The sequence below is a fragment of the Arctopsyche grandis genome, chromosome 6, assembly GCF_051622035.1.
Source record: "Arctopsyche grandis isolate Sample6627 chromosome 6, ASM5162203v2, whole genome shotgun sequence".
NCBI lineage: Eukaryota > Metazoa > Arthropoda > Insecta > Trichoptera > Hydropsychidae > Arctopsyche > Arctopsyche grandis.
This window is the reverse complement of record NC_135360.1, coordinates 5,609,811-5,625,157: the sequence shown is the minus strand read 5'-3', so window position 1 is coordinate 5,625,157 and position 15,347 is coordinate 5,609,811. Positions and strand designations below refer to the sequence as shown.

General features: G+C 41.3%; 4 protein-coding genes across 5 annotated transcripts in view; 3 read left to right on the top strand and 1 right to left on the bottom strand.

The window, feature by feature from the left end:
• Positions 1-15,347, top strand: part of LOC143913042 (uncharacterized) — a 253,269-nt gene that overhangs the window by 42,579 nt on the left and 195,343 nt on the right. The window lies entirely within an intron of this gene.
• Positions 1-15,347, bottom strand: part of LOC143912989 (dipeptidyl peptidase 9) — a 557,546-nt gene that overhangs the window by 386,214 nt on the left and 155,985 nt on the right. The gene's annotated exons all lie outside the window — the stretch shown is intronic.
• Positions 1-15,347, top strand: part of LOC143913038 (uncharacterized) — a 139,747-nt gene that overhangs the window by 49,834 nt on the left and 74,566 nt on the right. The gene's annotated exons all lie outside the window — the stretch shown is intronic.
• LOC143913022 (uncharacterized) lies at positions 10,338-13,505 on the top strand. Its single transcript, XM_077432522.1, has 3 exons — positions 10,338-10,570; positions 10,635-10,856; positions 10,958-13,505. The coding sequence occupies exons 1-3, from the start codon at positions 10,421-10,423 to the stop codon at positions 12,050-12,052; spliced, it is 1,467 nt and encodes a 488-aa protein (XP_077288648.1). The 5' UTR covers positions 10,338-10,420; the 3' UTR covers positions 12,053-13,505.

Below are 15,347 nucleotides of genomic sequence, written 5' to 3'. Positions count from 1 at the left end.
ACACGGGGGAAAAGCCATACATATGTAACGTTTGCTTAAAATCATTTGTTTGTAAACGGGATCTTGATAACCATCTGAGAACTCACACGGGGGAAAAGCCACACAAATGTGATGTTTGCTTAAAATCATTTACTAAAAGTAGTAATCTCCAGACGCACATGAGATCTCACACAGGGGAAAAGCCATACAAATGTGACGTTTGTGTAAAATCATTTACTCAAAGTATTAATCTTCGTACACACATGATGTCTCACACGGGGGAAAAGCCATACATATGTAACGTTTGTTTAAAATCGTTTGTTACTAAACGGGATCTTGATAACCACCTGAGAATTCACACGGGGGAAAAGCCACACAAATGTGATATATGCTTTAAATCATTTACTCAAAGTAGTAATCTCCAAACGCACATGAGATCTCACACAGGGGAAAAGCCATACAAATGTAACGTTTGTTTAAAATCATTTGTTTATAAACGGGATCTTGATAACCATCTGAGAACTCACACGGGGGAAAAGCGATACAAATGTGAGGTATGCTTGAAATCATTTGGTCGAAGTGATTATCTTCATACACACATGATGTCTCACACGGGGGAAAAGCCATACAAATGTAACGTTTGTTTGTAAACGGGATCTTGATAAACACCTGAGAACTCATAAGGGGGAAAAGCCATACAAATGTGATGTTTGCTTAAAAGCATTTACTCAAAGTAGTAATCTTAAAATATTAATAATAATAATATTAAAATATAATATAAAGTGTAATAATATCTAAAAGTTGTTTTATTCACAAAAAATATTTTCAATACCTCACAACAAATATTAACCTAGAAATGTAAGAAAAAGTTACAAGGATAGTCCGAACCTCATTAGGGCGAAATAACAGGAAAGAAAAGCACGTCGTGTGCTTGGCTCCCCGCTGTGGGGGTTATCCTATATTTCTTCAAATATGGGATACACCGTTATCGATCACTGTCAAGCATCGATAAATACGAGGATACAACTTTACCCAAAACACTCCAGGGGGTGGTTTTGGGACGGTGTGTGCTGGACGTACCATGAATATGTTCTGGGTATGCCACTGAAGAGTATTCAAAGGTAAGTGGAGTCAGGTTGAGGTACAAGAAAACACGCAGGCAGGTTCCAAGTCTTTATTGCTGCTCGTCCGGTGGAGGTCAGGATCCGAATGCCACCGTTCGAGAGCGCACTATACTTATAAATATTCAGCGCTCAGCGCATACACGTTATGACACGTAAACATGTATAGTCATTGGTCAAGGAGTCGGGTGCAGCCATTGGCCGCAACGCCCGACTCCACCATTGGTCGGCGTCACCGGTCTACGGGGCGTCTCTCTATGTAACGTTACATAACCCCCTTCTTAAGAGAGATCGTCCCGATCGACCCATTAATTTAAAGTTACACTTACAACAATTAGAAAACAGTTACATACAATTACAGTTGCACTTAGTTATAACTACAGTTAAGATTACGGATACAATTACAAGAACAAAACGGCTCCCTCCAATTAATTACAATTTCTAATCAGTTACACATAATTACAGTCAATATTCGACGGCCTTATACCTTGCGAGTCTATCCAGGTGCACCACCATTAATCGGTTTGAGCCGTCGAATTTTCTGCGTATCCTATAAACTTCGTCACTAAGTTTGGTCACTATGGTGTACGGTCCTTCCCACAGCGATTGCAGCTTTGGTGAAAGCCCTGGAGTCTTGGCAGGGTTGTACAGCCATACTCGGTCACCTGTTTCGTACGCCGGTTCGGTTCTGCGGACGTCGTATCGCGTCTTCATACGGCTATTCTGCATCCGGAGGTGGGCTCTGGCGAATCGATGTACCTTGGCCATGTCTTCGGTCAACTTCGTAGTATATCGGTGTGGATCCTGAGGTTCGCTGTCTGGTGGAGGGCCCCCATATAGTAGGTCCGCCGGCATGCGCAGTTCTCGTCCGTACATCATGGCTGCTGGTGATGCTCCTGTCGCATCGTGTTGGGCCGCTCTATATGCCATGAGGAAGTGCGGAACCAGCGTGTCCCAGTCGTCCTGCTCGTCGTTGACGAACTTCGTCAAGTGCGCCCGCATGGTTCGATTGAGTCGCTCGACCATTCCATCGGACTGAGGTCGGTATGGTTTTGTTCTCGTTTTGTGTACGCCCAGCCGGTCCAGTGCCTGACGGAACAACTCCGACTCGCAGTTTCGTCCCTGGTCAGAGTGCAGCTCGTTCGGGACGCCTAGCCGCGTGAACACTTGTTCTACCAGGGCGTCTGCTACGGTCTCTGCCTCCTGGTTCGGTAGTGGAATCGCTTCCGGCCACTTCGTGAAGTAGTCCATAGCCACCAGTATGTATCGGTTTCCTCGTTCGGTGGCCGGGAGTGGACCCAGAATGTCGACTGCCATTCGTTGTAGTGGCGTCCCCGAAAGGTACGGTTGAAGTGCCCCGCGATTCCTTCGGTGTGGTCCGTTGTGGGCCCCGCACTGTGCGCATCGTTCGCACCACTGGGTGACGTCGATTCGACACGTCGGCCAGTAATATTTTTGGCGCACGTTTCGGTACGTTTTATTGATACCGAAGTGGCCCCCCGTGGGCGCGTTGTGCATCTCCCACATGATTTCGGGTATCTTCTCAGTCGGCACCACCAGCTGCTTTGTGTGACGTGTTCCCGCGGTGTTCTCCCATCTCTGGTACAGCTTACCGCCTTCCACCTCCAATGCGTCCCATTGGGTCCACAGTATTTTCAGTTCCTGCTCTTCAGCAGATACTGTTTCCCACGGTGGTCTCGTTCCGGCGTTCTTCCACTCGACGATTTTGTCGATCGTCGAGTTTGTCATCTCGTTGGGCAAGATCCCTACGAGGGCTACTCGTGCTTCCAGTTCTGCGGGTTCTACTGGTTCCGTTCGGGCCAAGTCGTTTTCTTGATCGGTTGTCTCTGCGCGTGAGCATTTGGGACACTCTTCCGTACACGGCCTTCGCGATAGTGCGTCCGCGTTCCCGTGCTTTATCCCCGGTCGATGAATGATGGTCACGTTGTACTGGCCCAGAATTTCCAGCCACCTCGCCAACTGGCCCTCCGGTCTTTTGAAGTTCTTCAGCCACGTTAACGCTGAGTGGTCGGTTCGTAACGTGAACTTCGAGCCCGATAGGTAGTGGTGGAAGTGTCGAATGGCTTTAATTGCCGCCAATAGTTCTTTTCGGGTCACGCAATAGTTTTGTTCGGGTTTGTTCATTGTCCGGCTGAAATACCCGATCACTTTCTCCACCCCCCCTTGAACTTGAGACAAAACTGCACCGATGCTATGTTGACTGGCGTCGGTGTCCAACACATATCGCTCTCCCGGCTGGGGATACGACATTATTGGCGTGGTAGTCAGCGCTTCTTTCAATTATTCGAACGCTTGTTCACACGTCGGTGTCCACTTGAACTCGCGCCCTTTTTCCGTTAGCTGATGGAGTGGTTTCGCGATCTCGGCGAAATTGCGCACAAATTTTCGGTAGTACGTGGCCAGTCCCAGGAAGCTGCGCATTTGGGTTTGTGTTTTCGGAGTCGTCCAGTCCCGCACGGTTTGGACTTTCTTCGGATCTGTCGAAATTCCTTCGGCTGAAACTCGGTGTCCCAGAAATTCGACCTCGCGGCAGCACAATCGACACTTGTCTGCATTCAATTTAAGGCCGGCTGCCTGTATCCGTTCGAACACATTGTTTAAATGCACCAAGTGTTCGTCGTAAGTTTTGCTGTGCACGATAATGTCGTCTAGATACACGAGGACATTGCTTATGTCACCGACCACTTTTGTCATTAACCGTACGAACGTCGCTGGCGCGTTACACAACCCGAATGGCATCACTTTGAACTGAAACAGACCGAACTCTGTTACGAACGCTGTCTTCTTGCGGTCTTCCGGGGCGACCGGTACCTGCCAGAATCCGCTCTACAGATCCAGTGTGCTGAAGTAGCTCGCTCCGTTCAACTGGTCGAAAGTGTCGTCGATCCTCGGGATGGGGTGTGAATCTATTTTGGTGACGGTGTTCAGTTTCCGGTAGTCCACGCACATACTTAGCGACCCGTCCTTTTTGGCGACCGGAACTACCGGTGACGCCCACGGCCCGTGCCCCGGTTCTATCGCGCCCTGCTTCAGTAAGTCGTCGATCATAGCGCGTACTTCCTCTTTCCGTGCTAGCGGTATCCTTCTCGGCGGCTGTTTCATCGGCTTCGCGTCTCCCACGTCGATGGTGTGGACCGCCTTGGTGGTCCTTCCTTGGTCCTTCTCGTCCCGGGCGAACGCTTTCTGATTTTCCCGAATCATGGTCTCGAGGCGCCGTTTCTCTTCTGGCAGAATATCGGCCCTCTCGAGTAACGCCGTGATCTTCGGGTGGGGTACTTCCCCGCGGATGCTCTTGACAGCAGGTGCGTTTTTCTTCCCTTTCTCGCGTTGCACGCCCCTGATGATACACTTCTCCTCTCCGCCCAACTCGAACGTAGCTCGGACATGTCTCAGTGCGTCCAGTCCCAACAATATGGGATCCTGGATATCCGCCACTGCTACGTTCCACGGAAACTTACCCGTATCCATCGGTGGATCTTGATGGTTTGGCCCGCCGCTTGCCGCGCTCTGCTGTAATGGCCCTTCACGACGGTGTAATCTTTAGGAGAGATCTTCGCGAACAGTTCCGGGTTGATCACCGTGATGCACGCCCCGGTGTCCCCCGCCATTCGACACGGCACGCCTCCGATCTCTCCTTTCACGACAAACGAGCCGGCCGTGCCGCTGCCGTCCAGTTTGTTCACTCCGGGAGTTTTGCGTGCACCGGTGATCGGTCTGACCCGTAACAGGCCGATCACTGCTCGTTTCCCGAAGCCTTCCACCGTTCAGTACCGTCGAACGTGGTGTAGTCGTACCGGTGGGAATGTTGCCGCACCCCGTACGTGTCTCGCTGTGTGGTTCGCCTGTCCTCGTAACATACCTCTGATCTCCTCGGTGGTTCTGGATGTACGTCGGCTTTCGGCTGCGTTGGTGTCGCAGACTTCTCCCAGGACTGCAAAAACGTGGCGAAGGTGTTTTGCAGGGACTGGACCTGCTCTTGGCAGCTCGCCATTCCCTGGCTTAGCTCCTTGTAGCTCGGCTCCGGTGTCCTTGGCACCCGGCTCCTCGACACCCGGCTCCTCGACACCCGGCTCCTCAGCTCCTCCCGACTCCTCGACTCCTCCCGGCTCCTCGGCTCCTCCCGTCTCCGTCCTCCGTTGCTCGGCTCCCCAGGGCTTTGTTCTCGATTCGGCTCCATTTCTTCCGGCAGCGATGAAGACCTCGAATCCGCACCTTTGTGGCTCCTTGTCCCAACCATGTAGATCCCACTTCTGACACCAGTGAAGAGTATTCAAAGGTAAGTGGAGTCAGGTCGAAGTACAAGAAAACACGCAGGCAGGTTCCAAGTCTTTATTGCTGCTCGTCCGGTGGAGGTCAGGATCCTAATGCCACCGTTCGAGAGCGCACCATACTTATAAATATTCAGCGCTCAGCGCATACACGTTATGACACGTAAACATGTATAGTCATTGGTCAAGGAGTCGGGTGCAGCCATTGGCCGCAACGCCCGACTCCACCATTGGTCGGCGTCACCATGACGTCACCGGTCTACGGGGCGTCTCTCTATGTAACGTTACACCACATTTTTTTCGCATATTTAAAAGTATCTAAAAAAAGCCATATGCCACGTTCCTTTTGTTTTTTATGTGTTTTCGCTCTAAATTACAAGGGCTCAACTTCGGCGCAAGTACCGTTAATCACCGCTTCCCATCGTTGCATCTATTTCAAGAATATCCTGTTACGGATACATACTAGTTGTGACGGATCTTGATGCGCGTAGACCGATGGTTGACGACGTGCGATTAGGGCTGGTGTCAAGTGCGCTAGAGCTGGTTGCTTAGCGGGTCCTGATGCGCTTTGGCTGTTCTGTTCCAAGTGTCCTTCTTTACCAGGTTACCTATTGTGGCCAAGTAACGGTGGTAGCGAAGGTTGATGTGGTTTGGATGATGCCAAATGTGCAGGCTGCTTAATCCTGCGTATGTTCACCGTGGTGATGGTTCATCAGTCGCTTGAGGAGTGATGAGGGTTGAGCTGGAGTCGGTTGACTCGATGGCGTGCGTTGTGTTGCACGAAGACCTGCGTGGACCTCTGGTTGACGACGTGCGATTAGGGCTTTTTTTCGTCAAGTGCGCTGGAGGTCGTTGACCTCGACAGCGGGTCTTGTGGTCGTAGCTGTCCAAGTGTGCTTCTTTACCAGGTCACTTTGTTGGCCAAGTTACGGTGGTAGCGAAGGTTTGCTGTGTCTTGGACGATGCTAGTGTCTTCACCGTGGTGAAGGCTCGTCACTCGGTTGGTGGAGTGATGAGCGCTGCTGGTGTTTCGACAGCAGTGGATCCTCTTGTTTGTTGCTGGAGTGTCCATTTGTGGACTTGTTGTTCCAGGTGGACTTCAGTTTGGCTGCTGAAGGAGTCAGCACTGGAGGCAGCTAGTGACGGTTTCCGTGACAATGTGAAGTTCGTTAAAGGAGTCACCAGGTGTAGCCGTGAAGTTGCGATGATCTTGAGGAGGTCACCAGTGTAAGATCGCCAATTTAGTAGTCGGCGGTCACCAGTGTAAGACAGCCAGTTATAGAACAGGGGTCACCAGTGTAAGATCGCCAATTTAGTAGTCGGCGGTCACCAGTGTAAGACAGGGAAGGTATGTTGACCGTTTCCCGGTCTAACGATACACGTGTTGTGTAGTTTGAAAGAGGATCGTTTATTTGCGTTCAATTGGTACAATGGTTATTGTATGTACGAAGAGGTTTCTTCGGAGATGTGATCTAGTTGAACTCTAGAGGCTCACTCTGCCGGTGGAGGTTGCTGCGTTGCTTTATATATGGAAGTTCTAAGCGTGGCGTGTGCAAAAGATCTCTTTGTTCTCCAGGGCACGTGTTCTCAGGGCGAGAGTTTTATGAGTTCATACGCCTGGACGTAGTTCGTGGTTTTTATGGGTTCAGTGAGTTCTTCCTTTGTTTCCCAGATACGTGTATAGAAACACGTGTCGACCTTTTGACGAGGCGAGCGTGTGCCATGCGTTAATGACTTTCCTGGATATGTGTCGCAGTGACCTGATGAGATCATTTCAGTTGTACTATATGCCTACAGGTCTGTTCATACCTAGTCAGCACGTACCGACTTCAGCAGGTATCCGGCCGTACGAAAAGTATTCTTTGGTACATTTTGTATGGGTATATTCATACCAACCGTCACGTTTACGCCACGGCAGGCTTACAGCAGTACCCGACATTTCCTGTTCATACCTTACAGCAACATCCGTCAACGTATCGTATCCGTTTTTTGGCCATCGTGGAAATATACACGCGAATTACGTGCCATGAGTCTGCCGCTTTGCTTTTTTGGACCAATTATCGATAGTGACAGTTGACAGCTGTTCTATCTTTCGATATGGTTTCGGCGTATTTATAAAAAAAAAATTTTTTTTACGGAAATATTTAAAAAAATTTTGTCCATCATCCACAAGCTCCTTATACAGTGTCTATTCTATTTTTTAACATGGGATGCACATCAAAACGCCTCCGTGTTTTTTATTGCCTTCTTGAGCTTCTTCTTTCAACAACAGCGCGATTATACATAATTTTTCGTTCGATAAACGTCGAAACATTTTTGCTGACTTGTATTCTGACGCGTAGCTACGAATGCAAGTGTATGCATTCATATTGCAAGTACTCGACAATACGACGTAAGCAATATTGCGCCGTATCGTCATGGCCTCTAATGTATAAGTAAGCCGATTTTGCCTTGCACTCGGCCAAATTGCTATAAACGTGACGTGACCGCGACGTGTATGTAGGTAGATATGAATAGAAATGTAATAAAATGACATATTTGAAACGGAGTCGTGCAGTGCTGAAGCCGTGCAGTGCTGTTAAATATGAACAGACCTTTATACTTCTGGCTTTTCTTTACAATGCAGTTGCAAGAATTTTTTTTTAGAAATTTATTTCGCTCCTCCTCCAGTGTGTTTGGAGTATTTCTGACGGCAATTGTAGAGAATTACACAATATATTTATTTATTTATTTATATATATTTTAGCTATCAAGCTAATTTAAAAAAAAATACATCTTAATTATTATACTTAACTCTAAAATTTATAATTAACTTATATGTACTGTCCCTCACAGAGGTGTCTCTTCGCACCTCGCAGGAATGCATCCATGTTTTTAGCAGACCTGACGCACTCAGGGAGGGCATTATACATGAGCACACCCCTGTGAAAAACACCCCCAGCCGTCTTATTCTTTCTTACTCTACTTACAACTAGTTTGTCCTTATTTCTAGTATAAAAACTATGTTTATCTCTATTCCTTATTATATAATCATCAAAATACTTAGGTAATAACTTATGATCTAACTTATAAACAAAAGACAATGTACTAATATTTAGACTAATTCTAATACTCATCCATCCTAATTCATCTAACATACTTCCAATACTCTTAAATCTACTCACATTCAAAATAGCTCTCATAGCTTTATTCTGTATTTTTTGCATTTTTTCTAAATCTTGGCCACTAAACAAATTAAGCACAGTGGCACAATAAACCACATGTGGCAAGACAATTGAATTAAACACTAAAATTTTACTTTTTTTACTTAAAATATTTCTTAATCTACATAATACACCAACTTTTCTAGCCATTTTTTTTATTATATAGTCAGCGTGCATTTTAAAATTTAGTCCTGAATCTATGTATACACCTAAGTATTTTATATTTTCAACTTTTTCAATTAACTTATCATCAATTCTAATTTCATTCAATATATTTTTATTTTTACCATTCAACCACATCATTTTTGTTTTATTCACATTCAACTTTAATTTATTTTCACACAACCAGTCATTCACATAATTTAATTCTATATTTAAAATCTCAGACATTACATCAACATTCTTTCCAATTATATATATCAATGTATCATCTGCAAACAAATGTATTTTACACATCTTAATTACCTTAACAATATCGTTTATATATAATATAAATAATAAGGGTCCCAATTTGGACCCTTGCGGCACTCCATGAGGTGTTACAAATTCAGAGGATAACACCTTATCAATTTTTACTCTTTGCCTTCTATTATTTAAGTATGATTGAAGCCACTTTAATACTATACCATTTATTCCTAACTTATATAATTTTTGTAATAAAATATTCCTATCTACTGTCTCGAACGCTCGCTTAAAATCTAGAAAAACTGCTCCAACAACCATGCTAGATTCATCCATCGTCTCCATCCAATCAGAAACCACCAATTGAATAGCGGTTTCTGTTGAATGTTTCACTCTAAATCCAGACTGTTCCACAACCAAACAATCATTTATACTAATGAACTCTTTCAATTGAATCATAACGATTTCCTCCAGCATCTTCTCAACAATTGGTAACATATTGATGGGCCTCATTTCACTGGCTTTATGTGTGCCCGTAACCTTTGGTACCGGTACAATAGTAGACACCTTCCATGCATCCGGGACGGATCCCACTTCTAACGATTCATTTATTAATTTCAGTAACTGAGGTCCAACCATGTCCCAAGTGTTGATTAAAATATCTAGAGTCAATCCATCCATACTAGAAACTGATTTCATGCCCTTCAATACACCATTTAATCCCTCCATTTCCACTAATTTATACCTTTCAAACTTATTTAAACCCAAATTAATATCATCATTCACACTATTATGCCTTGTTTGTATTGAATTAACTATATCATTCACACTATTGATGTAAAACTCATTCAATCTTTCAACCATATCCTCTTTATCATTATATACTACTCCCTCGACTTCTAATTCATTCAAAGAAACATTTTTTCCCCCGGAAATCAAAGTTTTAATTATTCGCCACATTTTTGTGGGATCTTTTTTTGCACCATCAATATTTCTTTCATGCCAATCCCTCTTCGCATTACGTAAAACATTCACACATTTATTCCTCTTTCTTTTATACTCTAACCAAGCCTTTTCTAATTGGATTCCATCCATAGCCTTAATAATTTTATATCTTTTATAACTAACATTCTTATCAACTAAGCTTTCCTTTACTTCCTTGGTAAACCAAGGTTTCAGCTTATGCTTATGCATGATTCTTGTGGTTTTTACGCATTTACTTTTAGAATATGTTATATTACGATACATTATCTCCCACATTTCATTCATATATGTATGTACGCATTCATTAGAAATTATTCTCGAACTATTTAAGCGATTATTTTTACACTGATAATACTGAGAGGGCGGCCATGTTGGATTTTACGTCAAAAGCCAGAGAATACGTGGTGAATTGGTGTCGGTGAATAGCATTCAAACAATTTACATGTTACCGATAAATAGTAGTTTTGGCAGCAGACTTAACAGAGGTAACGCGATGGAGTGCAGGCTTTGTCTTGGTCCTGCTCCGACTGTCTCCATCCACGACAATCCTCATCCACTGGCACAGCTCATACGAACCTCTTGTCGACTGCCGGTTAGTTACTTATATCCTATTGTCATCCAAATTAACTATTCATCGCTGCCCCTCTCATTTGCAGGTTAAAAGTGGTGACGGCTTGCCAGATGCGATATGCCTTTCGTGTATCAACACTCTGGAATTGCTCAGCAGTTTTCGAAACGATTGTCTTCAAAGCAACGAAACGTCGAAGCTGACGTTGAATGAGTGTTTGAATGTGAAGACGGAAGAAGTTTTACTGGAAGATTTAATATGGGAGGATGAATCAGATGTTGATTTGTCACCAAATGTTTGTAATGACAAGGTGAATGACTGTAAATCTATATTACATCTCCGCTATAGTTGCTTCTTGTTGAAAACGTATTGTATTCGTTTTAATAATATAACGTTCGTTTTATATTACAGATACACATAGGAAAGGTTGCTTCGGGTGATTTCAAGGGAGATAATGATGAAATTCCATCGAAAGAGTCTCCATTACCGAATATTTACGAATGTAATATTTGTATGAAGTCATTTAGTCTTAAAAGTAAACTTGTTTTACACATGAAATCTCATACTAAGGCAAAGTCACACAAATGTGACGTTTGTGTAAAATCATTTACTCAAAGTAATAATCTTCGTATACACATGATGTCTCACACGGGGGAAAAGCCATACATATGTAACGTTTGTTTAAAATCGTTTACTACTAAATGGGATCTTGATAACCACCTGAGAATTCACACGGGGGAAAAGCCACACAAATGTAAGATATGCTTTAAATCATTCACTCAAATTAGTAATCTCCAAACGCACAAGAGATCTCACACAAGGGAAAAGCCATACAAATGTAACGTTTGTTTAAAATCATGTGTTTTCAAACGGGATCTCGTTATCCACATGAGAACTCACACGGGGGAAAAGCCATACAAATGTGAGGTATGCTTGAAATCATTTGGTCGAAGTGATTATCTGCATATACACATGATGTCTCACACGGGGAAAAAGCCATACACATGTGATATTTGTTGTAAATCATTTTCTGTAAAACGTTATCTCAGTATACACGTGAAAACGCACAAACGGGAAAAATGTGATATTTGTTTGAAATCCTTTACTCAAAAACATAATCTTGGTAGACACATGATATGTCATCACACAGTTGAAAAGCCACACAAATGTGTTGTTTGTTTAAAATCATTTAGTCGAATTAGTAATCTTTATATACACATGAGATCTCACACGGGAGAAATGCCATACAAATGTAATATTTGTTTAAAATCATTTGCTGTAAAAAGTTATTTTGATATACACGTGGAAACGCACAAAGGGCAAAAACCATACAAATGTGATATTTGTTTAAAATCATTTGCTGTAAAAAGATATCTTAGTGCACATGTGAAATTGCACATGGGGGTTAAGTTGTACAAATGTGACATTTGTTTGAAATGCTTTACTGAAAAAAATTATCTTGGTAGACACATGAGACGTCACACGGGGGAAAAACCACAAAATTGATAGACTTCATATACACATGAGATGTCACACAGGGGAAAAGCAATACGAATGTGATATTTGTTTAAAATCATTTTCTGTAAGACGTAATCTTAGTATCCATGTGAAAACGCATAAAGGGGAAAAAACGGAAAAATGCGATATTTATTTGAAATCCTTTACTCAAAAATATCTTCTTGGTATGCTGGTATTCCTCGACTTACGACGAAGATACGTTCCTGAACCTCGGTTGTAAGTCGAATCTACATATACAGTGTACTCTCGATTTATCCAGTATGCGTATTATCCGTGCTTGAAAAATATTAACTATTTTTTTTAAATTAATTAATTTTTTTTCTTATATGATAATGAATCTGGGGTTACTTAAAACCAGGGTTTACAAAACCCGATGGATCCGGGTCCACTATTTTGAAAACCCGACCGGTCCGTGTTCAAAATCACCAGATTTTAAAAGGCGATAAAAACATGTAACAAAGAAATACACATACAATATGGTATACAAACATATAATAAAAAAAAATACAAATTTTTTCAATTATCCCTGACCTCCCTCCCCAGCATTAGAATTAAAGTACAGATTATGAGAATTTTTTAATTCTTCATATTAATATAGGATCCGGATGTGAAGGATTCCAAGTGAAAAGCGCAGATTCAGTTAGAACTATTTATTATAACCATATCGTCGGGCTTGTTCTCCAACAAGTGACCATAGCAACACGCATCCGGTCTCTCCCATGCATACCACACACACTTTATCCCTAGCAGTTTGGCCAACCACACATACGGCTCGTTTAAAAATCATTCCTATATTAATAAGGATTTTAGTTCAGTTACAATTATTTTTACGTTATGTATGTACGTAGTAACAATAGATGAAGTTTTGTAATCATGTGAAAATTCGAACTCGAGATCTTGACTGATTCGAGCTCAGAATCGATTACTGATCACGTTTTCATGATCTAGTTTTAATTGGTGTAAATTTTAAATTCTTTTATATGTAAAATAACAACGGGACTATACATTAGCCAGCAGCGTGGCTCGGTCGTTAAGCTTCTGCTTAACACTGAGAGGCCCCGAGTTCGATCCCTTGAGCTGACCTCGATTGAAAAGAATTTTTCTGAGTATATCTGTAATGCTGCTGGTCAGACCAGGATTTGTGACTCCTGGTTGATCGTTTCCTATCAGAGTTTGCCAATTTTCTCTGATTTCATTGTTGAAACGATTCCCGATTAAATTGGCTAAAAATCCTTCCTACCCACTATGTCACCACTATTTGAGTATGATTAATGTAAATATTACAATAAAAATGTATGTACAATTCATAGATGTCTCGTTAATTGTCGAGTTTAAGTCAGTGTCTCGTAATTTAGCGACTTATATAATAAAAAATGCTGTATTGTTTGTAATTTGGCCAGGAAGGCGCATTGGGGTTTACCTGTAATGCCTTCCTGGTATGAAATAAAAAAAAAAAAAAAAAAAAAAAAAAAAAAACACATATATTATATGTATAATTTTTATATCTTAATTTTTTTTATTTTTTGTTTTCTCCCTCTTATTTTATTTTATTATGTAGGCCATTGTGACACTTAGGTTGAATTTCAACGTAAGTGTATTGTTTAATTTCAAAACAAGTGAAACTTAAAAATAAATTATAATTAGTGAGTTAAATTTTAGACTTATTTATTTATCTGTGATAGGGTAGTGTGTTAATTAGTCAGGATACGTTTAATTTAATGTATATATGTAAACGTTTAATTTAATGTAATATAATTTAATTAAATGATTTAAAAGCTAGAAAGATTATTTATTTTATTTATTTATTTTTTTTTTTTTATATATATTTTAGCTATCAAGCTAATTTAAAAATACATTTTAATTATTATACTTAGCTTATATGTACTGTCCCTCACAGAGGTGTCTCTTCGCACCTCGCAGGAATGCATCCATGTTTTTAACAGACCTGACGCACTCAGGGAGGGCATTATACATGAGCACACCCCTGTGAAAAACACCCCCAGCCGTCTTATTCTTTCTTACTCTACTTACAACTAGTTTTTCCTTATTTCTAGTATAAAAACTATGTTTATCTCTATTCCTTATTATATAATCATCAAAATACTTAGGTAATAACTTATGATCTAACTTATAAACAAAAGACAATGTACTAATATTTAGACTAATTCTAATACTCATCCATCCTAATTCATCTAACATCCTTCCAATACTCTTAAATCTACTCACATTCAAAATAGCTCTCATAGCTTTATTCTGTATTTTTTGCATTTTTTCTAAATCTTGGCCACTAAACAAATTAAGCACAGTGGCACAATAAACCACATGTGCCAAGACAATTGAATTAAACACTAAAATTTTACTTTTTTTACTTAAAATATTTCTTAATCTACATAATACACCAACTTTTCTAGCCATTTTTTTTATTATATAGTCAGCGTGCATTTTAAAATTTAGTCCTGAATCTATGTATACACCTAAGTATTTTATATTTTCAACTTTTTCAATTAACTTATCATCAATTCTAATTTCATTCAATATATTTTTATTTTTACCATTCAACCACATCATTTTTGTTTTATTCACATTCAACTTTAATTTATTATCACACAACCAGTCATTCACATAATTTAATTCTATATTTAAAATCTCAGACATTACATCAACATTCTTTCCAATTATACATATATATCAATGTATCATCTGCAAACAAATGTATTTTACACATCTTAATTACCTCAATTGTAATTTGATTTCCTTGTAAAATAGTACTAACATAAAAAAAATGTGTTTTCTCTTTACCTGCTACGTACTACGAATTGTCCGATGTCGATTGCATAACAATTTTCAAGATTTGTATAATTTTATATAAAAAAACTACATATGACGGGCTGAAAACCAGACTGGTGCTAAGATAATAGCATATATGAAATGCAATTATTTTAGCACATAACACGTTCAACCCGGCGGGTACCACCGGTGGCCACGCGGATAGTGCCACAGCAGACTATGATTTTACGGTTCCACTTCAATGAGCACCCCAACACTAAAATTCTAAAGATTTATTCATTATATAAAGTGATTTAATGCCGTCACGCGTAATTTGGTGCCGATACGCGTGACAGTGCCGCCACATGGGCAAATGTATGAATTCATGCGCCGGTCTGAATGTGTTAAACCAGGTTTTTTTTTAAAATGTCACTTGTACCAGTCTGGTTTTCAGCCCGTCATATATGAATTTTTAGATTTCTAGCAATGGGTTTCATGGAAACCATTGGGGAGACAC